The following is a 15,162-nucleotide window of genomic DNA, read 5'->3' as shown; positions in this document are numbered from 1 at the left end:
ACAAATACCAAATAATATCCTGAAAGCTATCACAAGTATATATGAAAATAATCAAATACAAATAAGATTAAATCATGAGCTATCATATACGAGAGAGATAAACCAAGGGGGGTCCAACAGGGATGTCCCCTCTCAGCAACTCTTTTTAATATCTACTTAAATGAAATAATACTAAAATGGAGTAAAAATTTACATCAAGGAATTAAACTTTCTCCTACAGTGAACTTAAACACTCTCCTTTTTGCCGACGACCAAATAATAATTACAAATTCTGAAGATGACTTACAGAAAACTATTTTAGATCTAAATGAGATAGCCAAAGATTATGGTATGATAATATCAACAGAAAAATCAAAAACTATGGCCTTTAAAGGACAAGATTCAGCAACTAAAATAGTAATAGATAACAAGATCTTAGAACAGGTGAATTCATTTAACTACCTAGGATGTATGATCACATATGAAAATGAAAAAGATATAAACGTAAAAATTGCAAAATATTTAAAAATAACAGGTGTAATTAACTCTATATTTAAACCAAACCTAGTTCAAAAACAAACCAGACTAAAAGTATACAATACATTAGCCTTATCAGTGTTAATGTATGGAAGCTAAATCTGGAAAATAAAACAAAAAGACAAACAAAGATTAATAACAGCAGAAATGAAGTTTATGAGAAATGCTGCAAAGTATACCCTATTTGATCACAAAAGAAACGAAGATATTATGAAAGAATTAAACCAAGAACCAGTAATATAAAAAATTAAAAAATATAAACATAAATGGATGGAACACGTTCAAAGAATGAAAACAGAAAGATTACCAAAACAAGCCTTAAAGTACAATTCCTTAGGAGAAAGAAAACCAGGACGTCCTCTTAAACGATTCAACGATGACTTCTTAGGCAGGAACAGGTCATGCTAGGCCTAAATCCTGTTATATAAGAATTAGTAATTCGTAGAGTTTACCCCTTGTCAACATAGATTATACTGATCCGGATTTTAAAAATTCTAATAAGGTAGTGAAATGAAATCAGTGGCGCACCCAGGCAGGTAAGGGGCCTTGGCACCCTAAAAGAAAATGGATAAAAACACTAAAAAATTTCCCAAAAATCTTTTCCTAATTAAAATTAATTTTTTTATTTATGTTGTGTCATGTCTTCTATTTCTATACTACTTATGAATTAGCGATCATTGCGGATGCTCAGTCATAGGTCGTATGCGATGCGTAGTGTGTATTCTCAAATCGTGTACTCAACTCCCCCCCCCCCCCTCAAGATTAAATCCTTAGTGTGCTACTGAGTGAAATTATACAAAAACGTCAGGAAACATAATCAAACTGGTTACGTATTTTTGACAGTGGGATAAATAAACATATCGCCTCTCCCAACGGTTAGTAAAAAAAAAAAAAAAGGAAAAAAACAAATTACCAGAAAGTTATTTATTCAGATTTGCTGCCCTGCTAGTATCACTACGATCTCTCGTACTACAAAAGACTATCATTAGCGTCCGCCTTCATTGAACCAAATAAAAGTTCCCGACCCCTTTAACTGCGGGGTTTCTCGGGAGTGGTACCTATATGCCACTATTAGTACAGATCATAGCAAGCTAGCGTTGCATGCCCATATGGTTCAGCAGCTGTCCCGCCAAAACACAATACGCAGGTTAGAAGATGGCGGGAGGCGGGAAGTTAGTATTGAATCAGAAATAAGTTAAACAACCAATCTGCTAGAACCACCTTAAACAACAATAATTTTATATATCTCCACATACTGATGCCCACATAATATTTTTAACGTGTCTCCTAAGTGTACAAAGTATTAATAGTGGTCATATTTTTTCATAATATTTTATCACGACTAATATGCTGTTATTTATAGTAAAACAATTCAGCAATAGATGGCACAATGCACACACAGCAGGTCCACTACGCGAAGGAAACATCACAGTGTTATTCCATAACCAGCCTTTTAGTACTCGTACACCTACACAAGAAAACGCACTTCTGTTGAAAGGATGCCATCGTTTATGCAACATCACGAAAGCGCTATGAAATATCCGCACGGATAAAGGATCGGCTGGGCGCACACTGTTTAAAGTGGTGTGCAATTTTATTCGCAAATCTGGGAAAACCAGAGTGTATTGAACTGGAAGAATATAACGTCCATCAATACTTGTAGAGGTGGCACGAAAGAGTGCTAACGCGGAAACAGAAGCGAACGAATTGCATCTGCACTGCTCATAAGACGCCTCTTAATACATACATTCCTACCTACCTACCTACCTACCGTTTGGAAAGAATTGCACATAACTTCGCAATGGTATTTGTCGAGACTGAAGGAGATAAGGAAACTGAAAGACACTGATAAAATTTCTTACTGTATCTATACACACGCACGCACATTTGTAATCTCTCATCCTCAACTTTGTACTGTAATTTCTGAGCAGGTCGAAATGTAGCTGGCTTTCTCTTTAAAGTGTTTGCTAGTTGCACTCCTACCATACTCATAACTGCCGTTATCGACTGCGATGAATATTTAGCATAACATTGTCGAATTTCGGAAATATTTAGGCAGTAATCACATATTGGTATGTCCTTGCATTCTCTAAAAATTGCACTCGCAAATTTGCAGCATGCTAAGTATGTTGTTTGCAAAAATTACAATGGCAGTGTTTTAACATTTATTCATAAATATTAAATTAACATTTGAGTAAAATTTTCGTGTGGCAGAGAATCTACAAGTAGGAATCAGAAACTAATTCCCGGATGTATAAAGTGTCATTAACTCCAAGTGTTAAAATTTCGGACGCAATTTTTATTGCAGTAAAATCACTGTGTAGGAATTTTAACCATTTACAGTGAGATGACTAATTAAACTTTTACGCGATAGTATAATAGAGATGGTTGCATTTTCTATTTTAAAAATAATTTTAGTAACGATAACTGTTCTAGAAACTTATTGAGTAATTTAAATTATCATTGGAGAAACTTGTTTAAAACAATGCCAAAAGAATATTTTTAAATAAAATGATAAATGTTTGACAAACGTGATGTCTTATAGTTATTGCATTATTCGAAATATATTAATTTTTATGCATTAAAATTCTTGTTCATCTTAAAAAAACTGAGTCATAAAATATATTAATTGATTAACGCTTTAGATGAATTCTTAAGATTAATACACTAAGATAAAATTAGGCAATCACTGCTGGGTTCTAATTTTTCTGCAGACTTTCTTCAGTAGTTAAATACTATCTATTCCAAGTCTTCAAGAAAGGAAAGTTGGTTAAGGACATCGTCTTCTTGAAGAAGATGCATTTCCTTCTACGGTGACTTGGGTATTACTGGTGGAACTTTTCAAATACTAGATCATCAAGATTTCCAGATCTTGATCCTAAATCCTGAAGCCTTCATAAAAATAGTATATATGAGATTCGTAAAATTCCTCCTTATAATCGAAGGATACCATCGAATGTTAGTGAGTTTTATCTCAAATCAGAATCGTATATAAAACATTTATGCATGCAGTGTTAAGTCTCGGCAACTTTTAAGTCTATGAAAATACTCTTTTAGTTTTCAGAATTGCAGTACAGTTTAGTAAAGCTGTTTCTTTGGTATTAATTTAAAAATAGGTACTCCAGTACGGGTTTGGCTCAGTTGTTTCAGGGTTTTTAGCACCCGGGATTCGACTTGAAATGTCAACTTTTAAGGGGCCCAGACGTCTTGCCTATTATTTCAGCTTTTTCAACTGCCATGCAATATACATAACTTTTTACCATCCAAAAATTCAGTATAGAATTATTATTAGAAATATTGGATCAGCCTATGCTAGTGTACATTAGGTATACTGCTATTGCATATTGTATGTCAATATTTATGAACTTAGAAAAAGGAAAGAAAGAGTAAAAATAAATCAGCGGTGTAAGAAATAGTAATTAGAAAATATTTGCTTTGATATTCTGTATCCATTTTTTACACTGAGGTATTTGATTTTTTCCCCGCAAATCAAGGCAGAGACCATAATGTATCGATTCGTTGCATCTCAATTTCATGCAATCTTGCTTTCAGGTTGGTTTGTTAGTTTTAGGCAATAAAATACTTGCCATTAGTCTGAGACTGGCTAACTCAGACTTTTGTTTTTAGAAAATACTCAGAAAATTCATGAGTGGATGTGAACCTAGGTTTCTTTCCGAAGTAAGTGACGTGGCCATTATGGAGGTATCTGGACACGAATTGCAGAACATTAATACACTTTTTTTTTGTTTTAGTTGCCATAATTATTTTTGCACCCCAATTTTAGGCTCCCTTCTGCTAGGTTTCTTAAATAAGAATGTTCGTTGGTTTTTCATCTGTATCTGTTTTTTCAGGGGTGGACGGAACCGAAGTTTTCGGATGAAAACTCTGCTACTTCCTCAAGACTGACTAACTCAATCTTGAGGAAGTAGCAGAGTTAGTCGATAAATGTTCCTAACGAGATTCGAACCATGGTATTTTGATCCAAAATGCCCGTATCATACAGAGTGTAATACTGATACAGTATAAATAATTTTTACCTATTCATCCCATTGGAATCTCTTTCTTTTTGGTTAAAAAACCGCATGCATTTCACATGAAGTATATGGTCTTGTGAAATTTTAAGTTAATTTAATAAAATGAGAAGTGGATATGGAGTTTGTTTGTTGAATGTGGGAAGGAAATACAAACTTTCCCTCCATATTCTGAATGAAATTGGTCATACTTGAGACCCTTCTAAATCAGCACTACTTCCAACATGCATTGAAAAACACTCGTATTTATATTAGGAAACACTATATATGTTTAAATCAGCATAAGCTTCTTACCTTGTTGAGTTACAATAGTGGTTCCTTTCACCGTAACCACAAGCTGGGCCTCTCGACCTTCATCAGTTAAGGACACAGAAGCTCCTTCTGGACTCAGGTCAAAGGTTAGAGATGTCACTTTCCCCGTTGGCTTCACGACGTCTGTCAATCGGCCATTTTCATCGTAGAGGTAGAAGAATGATCTGCCAGCAGCATCGGAACGACTCGTTAGCAGTCCCAGCGCCTCGTACTCGAATTTAATTTCTAGGCTGTTAGGATCGACAATGGTCTCCAATAATCCTTGCTTTGTTACCTGAACGCGACACTTCTGACCTCTGGCGGTTTCGATGGTGTGGAGACTATTTCCCGAATCCCTCAAGAAGGCTACCTTGTTACCGGAGGCATCAGTGACAGCATTCAGCTTGCCGAAACTGGTATTGACGTTGTAGAGGAAGGTGTAAACAGTCTTGCCTGTGAGGATGCTTTTGGTCATCGTATGCTGTCCGTATTTGTTGAACACATAAACTTCGTGATTGTCAGGGTGGGCTATTTGGAACTCGAGTTGATCATCGGGTTGGGGTAAATAAGGCACGGCGGACAAAATGCGGAGGCTGCCTTGATCGGCTATATGGACAACTCCGTCACTAGTTACGGTCAGAGAGGAGACGGAAAATAGTTTGGTGGCCATCGCAAGAGATCCTTCCTCTTCAACAGCGCATGTGTTATTTCCTTCGAACAAGCAGCCATTTTCTTTGCCTGCAAAATGAAGGAGTTCTCCTTCTGGTGTTAGTTTGCGGATTCGATTGACATTATTCGTGTCGATTTCGGCAATGTACATTTCTCCCGTTGGGCCAAAAGTGAAGCTGATGAGAGAACCAAGAGCACTTTCTCCTATCATTCGGGACTTATGATTGGCATTGTTATTAACTTTACAGTAGGCCGGTTGTCCAGCAATAGCCATTACTCGTCTGTCATTGGTTAGCTTCAGTACCATATGGTCATCTATAAAGTATAGAGAGCCATCCAGGGGGTTTATTGCCAAGTCTGTTGGCCATCGGAGTTTTACCTACAATTAAATACAAAAAGCATGCGGTGTTACACATTATCAACTTTATTTTACCTAAATATAAAAATCGGCATTATTTCTTTTAGGTCCTTACTCGTTCCCTCACGTAAGGAAACATGAAAGAGCAACGATAGGAATTAAATATTATACCTCTTCCAGTCTGAGGGTTCCGGAACAAGGAATCGGCCTCCATTGCTTTTTATGGTGATGATCTCCAATCAGAGTGGAAATGATGCCTTGATTGTTGACGATTCGTATGTTGGCTCCATCAGCAAAATACAGAGTGTTATCCACTGCCACAGCCATGCCTGAAATTGAACATGGACATGTCATAAAAACAGTTGACTTCTTTTAGAAAACAGAACAAATCATCATTCAGGAATAAAAGAGGTTGCTACTAATTTTAATGTAATACAATACAATCTAATATAATATAATGGGTGTCCATCCCCACCAATGGATGGCTGAAAACCTATAGTTATATTAGTATTAGTATCTTGGACGAGCTAAAGGTTAGCTAGAGACCGCACTTTTTTTTTCAAGCCACAGTGTCCAGTAGTAAAGTCGTGATGTCATAGCGGGTGATGAAAATCATTCTTACCATAAGGATATTCCCTAAGTGGAATTCATACCTCTAGCTTGCAGTTTGAAGAGTGGAGACACTATACATTCGCCAACCACGCTGGCTATGAACAATTGATACCAATGCACCGACGTCTGTCAGTCGGCCAATTTCATCGTAGAGGTAGAAGAATGATCTTAAATATACAGGGGAAAAATGTTTTGAAAACACTTTTGAAAAAAAAAAAAAAGGAGGATAAACCTTGCTGATGATGCCATGATATAATAACCCGAGAGCGTATAAAATAGTAATATTTTAATGACATACGTAAGAACATTATTATTATTTACGTGAATCATAGGAACAGTTGTAAACTTGTAATATATTAGTAATGTGGATGGGCTACACAGTGAAGATAATTTAGGAGTCGAACCTACAGCATCTTGATTGGAGAGTAAAGACACGATCCACTTAACCAACTAGAGCAGCAAATGGAAATAATCCAAGACAATCATAAAATCGTGAGTTTCGTAACTGGTGACTTCATTGATTATCACAGATTATCACAGTGGGTCTTTTAAAAAAGTCTATTTATTTATGTCATGTTTGATATATGATTTTGTTTCATCTCGAATAATTTGTCCAAATTATGTCGCATGATTCCGATTTGAATAAACTGACATCACTGCACAAATCTTAGCACAGATCTTAGAATACTCAACTTCATGAAATTCTACTCAGCCAGAGCAGAATTATAGCTTTGCATCACTCAGAACTACTTTGTCTCATTTTGCGTCCCTAAAAAGGTTCGATTTAAACCAAAATCTAGGGCTGCCAAAATTTCAATAAAATTCTCTACTAATGGAAAGGATTATATGCATGCGTACGTAGGTTCGGATAGGCAGTGAAAAGAATCTCATAAAAAGAAAGGAAAAAAAAAAGCTGGATACTGAAGCATAAATCGAATTGCTATGCGAGCCTCGTTGCGCTGCTGCATACAACCAACAAAGTAAAAAGGACCACTTGTACTTCTAAATTCCCGAAGGACTTGTTCGTGAAGACGGGAACAAAGAGTTGCAACTCCTCTCTCTGTGGGATTCTGGTCGAGGATCTTGCTCGCGAAATCATGAAGGCAATTCCTCTCGTGGGTATTCTTCACTCGCACTTATTCGGCTTTTTAGCCTTACCGTTTATAAAAACGAAAGTTTATCCAATAGTATTAGCACAAGGCTTTATTCTATCAAATCGTATATGTTCTCATTCTTCTTTATTCTTGTAGAGTAAGGGCTTCGTTTCTGTACCAAATATAATTGTAACAGAGAGAGAGAGAGAGAGAGAGAGATGTTCCCGTCCACATAAATTCCTGAACTAATCATCATAAGACTAAGTTCTGTAAACTTTGCTTTCAACAATGTTTTGTGTTTCACATCAGAATAAAGACACATGTAGAGTCGTGCTATGGACTAAATTTGAAGTCATCAATAAACATTACTGGCTTCCAGCGATACTGGTTTTAGAAGACACAGAACTCTTTTCTTTTTCTTCAAAGTTAACTTTTCTTTCTTCCATGCGAAAAGTTAAGGAAACATACTAAAAAAAAAAATCTTCTTAGATGCATAGTGTTCTACATTAGCGGGAAACATTTATGTTTTATAATGAGTAGGAAACCAGTGGCGCACCCATTGGGGGACAAGGGGCCCTGGAACCCCCCAAAGAAAAAGGAAAAGAACACTAGAAAAATTTCCAAAAATATTTTCTTAATTAAAATTCATTTTTTTTATTTATGTTGTGTCGTGTCTTCTATTTCTATACTACTTACGAATTAGGATCATTGCAGATGCTCAGTCATAGATCGTATGCGATGCGTAGTGTGTATTCTCAAATCGTCTACTCAACTCGTCACTCTTCCCCCACCTACCCACAGGATTAAATCCCGAGTGCACCACTGGTAGAAACATAGTATAACTTGTCTTTGTATCATTCTGAGTTATAACCATTATAACATAATCAGACTCTTAGAATTTAGACATTTTCAATATTTTCTTTTTATCTTTCTGGGGATAGGGATAAGTCTTCAACACAACAACATTATCCTAGATTTTCCCTTTTTTTTTGTTGGGAGTGGACGAGACGTAAAAGATTTACAAATATTGGTATTTGATGTCTTGACTTTTCGACCATTAGATATAATATTATTTTTGACTATTTTAAACTTCTAAAGGTTCAAGAGTTTTTCAGTAGCATTCTACGCACCACCTCCTGAAGACATGTCAGCTTAAAAAGGGTTCGAGACAGAAAGAATTTTTGCAGGAAACAAGCACAAAGTGATTACCATTTTCAGCATCTTCTTTCCCTCCCCCCTGATAGCAACGGGTAGGATTAATTTGTACGTTTAGAATTTACCTTCATGTATGAATGCAAGAAGAAAAGACGCCATCTGAACGTATATTGACGCAATTTATTAAAATAGAATCAGCAGGAAGAGGATTCAATTTATTTTCGTTTCCTTGAACGGCGCAGAATCTATAGTATTGAGTTTTCAGATGGCGCCGCAGACTGACACGAGGCGCCACGTCGGCCGGACTAACCACCCGTGCTTGTTTACCGGAAAAGGTTGAACATAACTCAGCTTTGTCAGGTTTGTTTTAAAAAAAATCGGTAAATGTCCTTCTGAAATTCCAAGGTAGCGGGAAGGTCAAACTAAGTAACTATCAGGACATAAAGCAAACTGTGGAACGTTGAGTTTGGAAAAGTTTCTCTCTCTCTCTCTCTCTCTCTCTCACACTCACACACAGTACACAGAGAAAGGTTATATGTTATAAGATATTCACTATAATGATAAAATAACTTAGTTTAAATGCAAGTAGAAGCCAATGGATTTAAAATTTTGAATATATTCATAGTTTTCATTCATAGTATTCTACTAGTAATTAATATTTCTAAGCGATATTCACCCTTAAATAATAAAAGAAGTTTTAATATAATTAACGGCTATTTTAGCCTGTTTTTGTTTAGGAGTGTCCCTTATATTTAATACATTGGCTAACATAACTCAAAAGGGGTATATATATATTTTAGGCATTATGGGCGAGTGTAGAAGGCAATTATGGCAGAATAAAAAATGTGGAAAAATTATGTACATACCTTGATTTTGGTTTAAAGATGCCTTCTAAATCCAAGCTCTTGTTGAAAGGGGGAGGAAAAAGAGGGAAAGACCATGGGGATGTACTTGAGACACGGGAAATAAGTTTGGGAACCCGGGTTACTATTAATAATATATAAATGTATATATATATATATATATATATATTACTTTTGTTGTGGGGAGAGGGGGGGAAAGAAGGGGAAGGGTATCCTTATGTGGAAACTGGGCCCCAGTTTCACATTCCCAAACTTATTTCCCGTGTCTCAAGTACATCCCCATGTTCTTTCCCTCTTTTTCCTCCCCCCTTTCAACAAGAGCTTGGATTTAGAAGGCATCTTTAAACCAAAATCAAGGTATGTACATAATTTTTCCACATTTTTTATTCTGCCATAATTGCCTTCTATACTCGCCCATAATGCCCTAAAATATATATATACCCCTTTTGAGTTATGTTAGCCAATGTATTAAATATAAGGGACACTCCTAAACAAAAACAGGCTAAAATAGCCGTTAATTATATTAATAGTGTTTAAGAGGAGTAGCACGGGAATTTCCCAGAAATTATACTTAAAAGAAGTTTTATTTTTGGTATTAATTACTATTACAAGAAAGTGATATTCTCTATCAAAGCCAGATCAGTGGTTTGTGAAAATCGACGTAGGATTTGTTTACAGTCAATTGAATTATATATGAAACACTTGATTAGCCAAAAAGAACATATATATTGTATACATTTTCATAAATTGCGTCAAAATTAAGTGAAAACAAACAAACAAAGAAATCAGTTGCATTGTAACTACTGCAAGAATATATTCTTGAATTCTGGTTGGCCACTTCCATTCACATCAGCAGTAACAAAACAATTTCTTTCGACTGATTTTTTTACGAAGTTCAATGAGGAAAATGAGAAAGTGCTTACAAGCATCAATTGATCCAAATGTTTTCCACAAAGGTGATGACAGCATTTTCAATGATGAATACAAATTCGATAAAATGTTCTGAACATTACACTTTACGTTTTCTGAATTGATTCCCAGAATAGCCAAAGTCATATATAGTTGCGTTCTCAGAATCATTTGTATAATTGCAAATCGAAATCAATAAACCTGGTTAACATAAGTCACAAAGCGCGAATGTTTCTTCACATCAAATGCGTTGAAATTGAAAGTGTTTCATTTTTAGGACAAATAAAATATCACAGATAACATGAAATCAAATCAAAAATCGCCAAATAACTCCTTTAAAAAAAAAAAAAAGAAAAGAAAAATCAACACTGTCTTGTAATACTTGCCGTGCAACGTTTATACAAACGAAATGATTTTGGTAAAATTGAATAATTCCTAATTTATGGCTAATGCTGAGTTTAGCGAAGGAATGGGAGCAACTGCGTTGTAATGCTAGCGCATATTATGCATATGGATGTAAATCACAAAGCGTGAGAGGTGCCATAAATTTGATGCCGTTACGACCCGTCTCCACTCTTACCATATACGTCTAGTTTATCCAGTGTAAGGTGATCTCAGACTATTCCATTTTACTCGGAGAAGGATACGTAGGCTGTGTGAATGGACCGTTGCATGTTAATCTCTAATATTAATATGTGGAATTGCTCATTTCGTACTACTGTTTACAAGCTTATTTATCTGTGTCATGCTGGCCTGTAATCTTAAGCGCTGTCCTAAGTAGGGGATCATAATTTTAAGCTAAAAAGAATAGGGAGAATTTTTTTTTTTTTTTACTCTAGCATCATTCGCTAATGAAAACAACAAAAAAAAAATGCTTAAGGTATTTGTGGATTAGATATCCTCCTGTCTTGAAATACGGTGGTTTCGGATTCTGGTGTGTGTGTGGTGGTGGTGGTGGGGGGGGGGGGGCTGGGCTTGTTTACGTAGGTAAGATAGTCATTGATGTATATGGGATTGTCTGGCTGACCAAAATTCGGGGGTTGTTATTTTATTATTATTATGGATTTACGGCCGAAATAATATTATGGATTTAAGGCCAGAGCATGCAGTCTCTCTTTTTATTTAAGGTGCGTTTTTATTTATTTATAAGTAAATTAAATTAAACACACGAATAAATACGACTGAATACGATACTTGAGTATACTAGCGAGTGGTACTGGCTAGTATACTCAACGCTGGAGCTGCATTCAATGCAGCCCTTAGGGACCAGCCGCCACTGTCTTGTACAGGGTGTTCGGGATAAATTTGACATATTTATAATTAATGATATTTTTCCGTAAGTTACATGTATTAACACACACTTCTCTTCATTTAAAAGTTTGGACCCTTCTTCATTCATATACAAGATGTCAGAAAGGATGGATAGCTGGAACCCACCTGAATCATGGAAGAGAATAACTTGTATCATGATGATTCGTGCCCGCCATCAAAATAAGGATATTACGACTGCTGCCCAATGCTCCCTGAATACAGTAAAAACAATCAGGCATGAACTAGAGACTTGCAATGGTGACTACGAGGATGTAGCAAGAAGAAAGATCCCTAGCAGACGATCTGATTGCGTTCGTACAGCAGAATTCCTCGCAAATCTGCAGGAACAGGTGTTGAAGAACCCTGGCATTGGAATTCGGGCTTTATTCGTGGAGTTGCTAACTGTAGTCAAGCCCTGGATAACAAGGGTAGCCAATGGTAGGCCGTATGTATGGCAGCAGGATTCGGCCCTTTGCCACACCTCTGGGAAAAGTCAAAAATGGTTGTCTGAAAATTTCTACGACTTCACCAGTCCAAATGTTTGGCCTCCAAACTCCCCAGACCTTAACCTCATGGATTATTTTGTATGGGGCGCAGTTGAAAAAGACACCAATCGCACTTCCAGTAATACAAAAGCCCAGTTAATGGATAAAATTAAAACAGTTTTTGCGGCCCTTCCCAGGGAGACTGTAGCATCAGCTTGTTCGAGGTTCCGAAGCAGAATTGAAGCTGTGATCGATGCTAATGGTGGTTATTTTGAGTAAATCTTGTTGATAGTATTGTAATTAACTCTGCCTGTAATGTTTTTTTGTCAATTCATTAAATTTAATAGATACAAAGAAGATTTTCTTTTTCCTTACGAAACTGTCAAATTTATCCCGAACACCCTGTACATTTATCAATAAACTGTTATTTCTGTGTGTTACCAATGATATTTCATTACGATTCATACTCTACCTTTAGGATAGGCGAGTCTTGCTTCCAAGGCAGGACGTCCGTCCCCACACTTGTCTTTGTCCCTCGGCAGGCATCTTTCTCCATTGCCAACGACAACATCGAAATTCGAATCAGGATCTTCCACCTTGTCTAGAGAATGAACCCTTAAGATTTTGTGATGTTCCGGGGCAGATATATAAAGATGACCATCGGTCGGACTTAGAGTCAAGTGATACTGATTTGTGACGTCCGATGTCCTGAGTGGATAAAACATTAATAAATTTTCTTAATTAAATTCTGAACATTTCTTTTTTTTTTCTCTACACAAATGTCATTACCGAATATCAATATGGAAAAAGAAACTCTTTAAAAATTCAAAAATTCGTCCAAGTTTGCGCAATTAAAAAAAATGAGCGAATTCTCATCATAAATGCAATATTTATAAAAGTAAATAGATTTATACAAAGTGAAAAAGAAGAAAAATAATTTCCCCCCTATATAAATGAGTACTGTTTAAAGGAAAATGCATATTCCCCATAATTTATAACAAAAATGAAACGAACAACTTATTTAGAAAGATTTCCATATGTATTTTTTTAATAAAACAATTAAAACAAAAACAATATTTTAATTCAATTGTTTCTGCTTATATAACTATAATTTAGTTTGCAGTAAATTTTCAAAGTTTTTTTTTAAAAAAAACAAAAAACAAACAAGAACCGCATAATAACATCAGGTTATGTTTGTTCAGAAACATATGCACTTAGGCTAAAGGCCCCTCTGTAATCGAAAGTTCAATTTCTAAATTCGCATTAAAATTGAAATAATGAGAGGGATAGATATATTAAATTGTCCTCGGGACCTGAATAAGACTTGGATACATATATTTCGAATCTTTAGTAATGAAAGTGTTTCTAGGATAATGTTTCACTATAATAAACTTAATTTGTTTAGTAAACGATTTGTTGTTGTTATCTGCTTGAGATTTGATAAGCGTTCCTAATAATCATTATCAATAACATAAACGACTTTCGTTTGTGTGTTTGTATGGGGGAAAATTACGGTAACTCAAATTTATGTATATCGGTATGCATATAGCAATTTTGTCTGTCAAGAAGAGATTTTAATGAGGATCAATAGATGGCGCCAGTTCTGTTTATGGTTCTACCTCATGTTAAAGATTTTGTCCTTTTACATGTACAGGTACAGTGTTATTAAAGCAGGGCAAAGGCCTCAATCTAGACTTCCACGTTTATAACTGGTTGATTAAGCAGAGCATACAGTTAAACGTCTAGCTGTTTTGCAAGCATGAAAGTCGCGTTCTATACTAAGTGCAGTTCGGTTACTTGAGGAGCTGATTTAGGTAACCGACTAAACGCAGTTGAAAAGGAAACTAGAGGATGAAAAAAAAAAAAACAACTACTAACTTTTTTTTCTATAACCACGATAAAAAAAAAATGAATACGTCTTGCAGTGTCTTGGTCCCTGACTGTTATCCGGAGGTTACCGCACACTAGCTGATGAAACTCCACTGGTACGAAACGATCGTTACCACTATTTGGATTTTCTATTCAAAACAGCGCTGCTCACCATTTTAGCTTAATATGTCACAATGGTCCCTCCTGTATCTGGTGAGGAGCAATTTCACTTCCTGCCGTGCCCCCCCCCCCGTACTATCTTCAAACGCATACACCTTTTCTTTAATGTTATCAGCTGTCTTAGGAGAGCCGCTGCACTTCGGTTGGTTTCGATGAAGCCTTTGATTGGATGTGAAAAGGCTATGGAGATTAGGAGAGAAGAAGAAAGGCGAAATTTTTCTGGCGAGCAGTAGGATTGATTATTTTTAATCGTATATAGAAGTAGTTATCACAGGAGTACCGATCCTGGCTTACTAACTCCTAGCTGGTATTACTGTTATTGTATAAGTAGAGAAAATGCAATGGCTGTAAACATGACCAATAGTATGGTGCTGGCGCTTTGTTTCCAGACTTTAGAAAAAGGATTCACACTAAAGACACTGCGGTTTCTTTCCGATTTTGAAATCAAGTTTTTCATTGGCTTAGCTGTTTCGAGAGGATGATCTCCTGCTAATAAAACTGAACAGAGCACAAAAGTGAGTCATCTTCAAGCATTTGATGTCAAAAAAGAATATAGGCAGATTCCTTTTGGTTAACAGCTCATCAAAGTGCAGCGAAAACAGGAGTGAGTTAAAAGCATTGAAATTGAATCCCCCCCCCCAACTATAAAATTATATCATCATTAATCACATAAAAATTTTCACGAAAATATATTAAAAGATACTTATAATTTTCCTGCGGGAGAAAATTTTTATGTTATATATATATATATAATTAATTAATAATAATTTATTAATTTAATTATAATTTTCTCAGAGGATTTATATAATTAGAATTTAT

The 15,162-nt window shown here is 35.8% G+C and overlaps 1 protein-coding gene across 1 annotated transcript in view; it reads right to left on the bottom strand.

Annotated features, from left to right (window-relative positions):
* Nucleotides 1-15,162, bottom strand: part of LOC150105764 (teneurin-a-like) — a 400,598-nt gene that overhangs the window by 28,410 nt on the left and 357,026 nt on the right. The window contains exons 20-22 of the mRNA XM_090394550.1: nt 12,767-13,002; nt 6,037-6,194; nt 4,842-5,886 (exon numbers count right to left, since the gene is read on the bottom strand). Of these exons, the coding sequence (XP_090250676.1) occupies nt 4,842-5,886; nt 6,037-6,194; nt 12,767-13,002 (1,439 nt within the window). The remainder of the gene's footprint in view (nt 1-4,841; nt 5,887-6,036; nt 6,195-12,766; nt 13,003-15,162) is intronic.

This window comes from Typopeltis vanoorti, chromosome 6 (genome assembly GCF_054136105.1).
Source record: "Typopeltis vanoorti isolate ZY-2024b chromosome 6, IOZ_Tvanoo_1.0, whole genome shotgun sequence".
Lineage (NCBI taxonomy): Eukaryota > Metazoa > Arthropoda > Arachnida > Uropygi > Thelyphonidae > Typopeltis > Typopeltis vanoorti.
The sequence above is the reverse complement of the archived record's forward strand: the minus strand, read 5'-3'. Positions and strand labels throughout refer to the sequence as shown.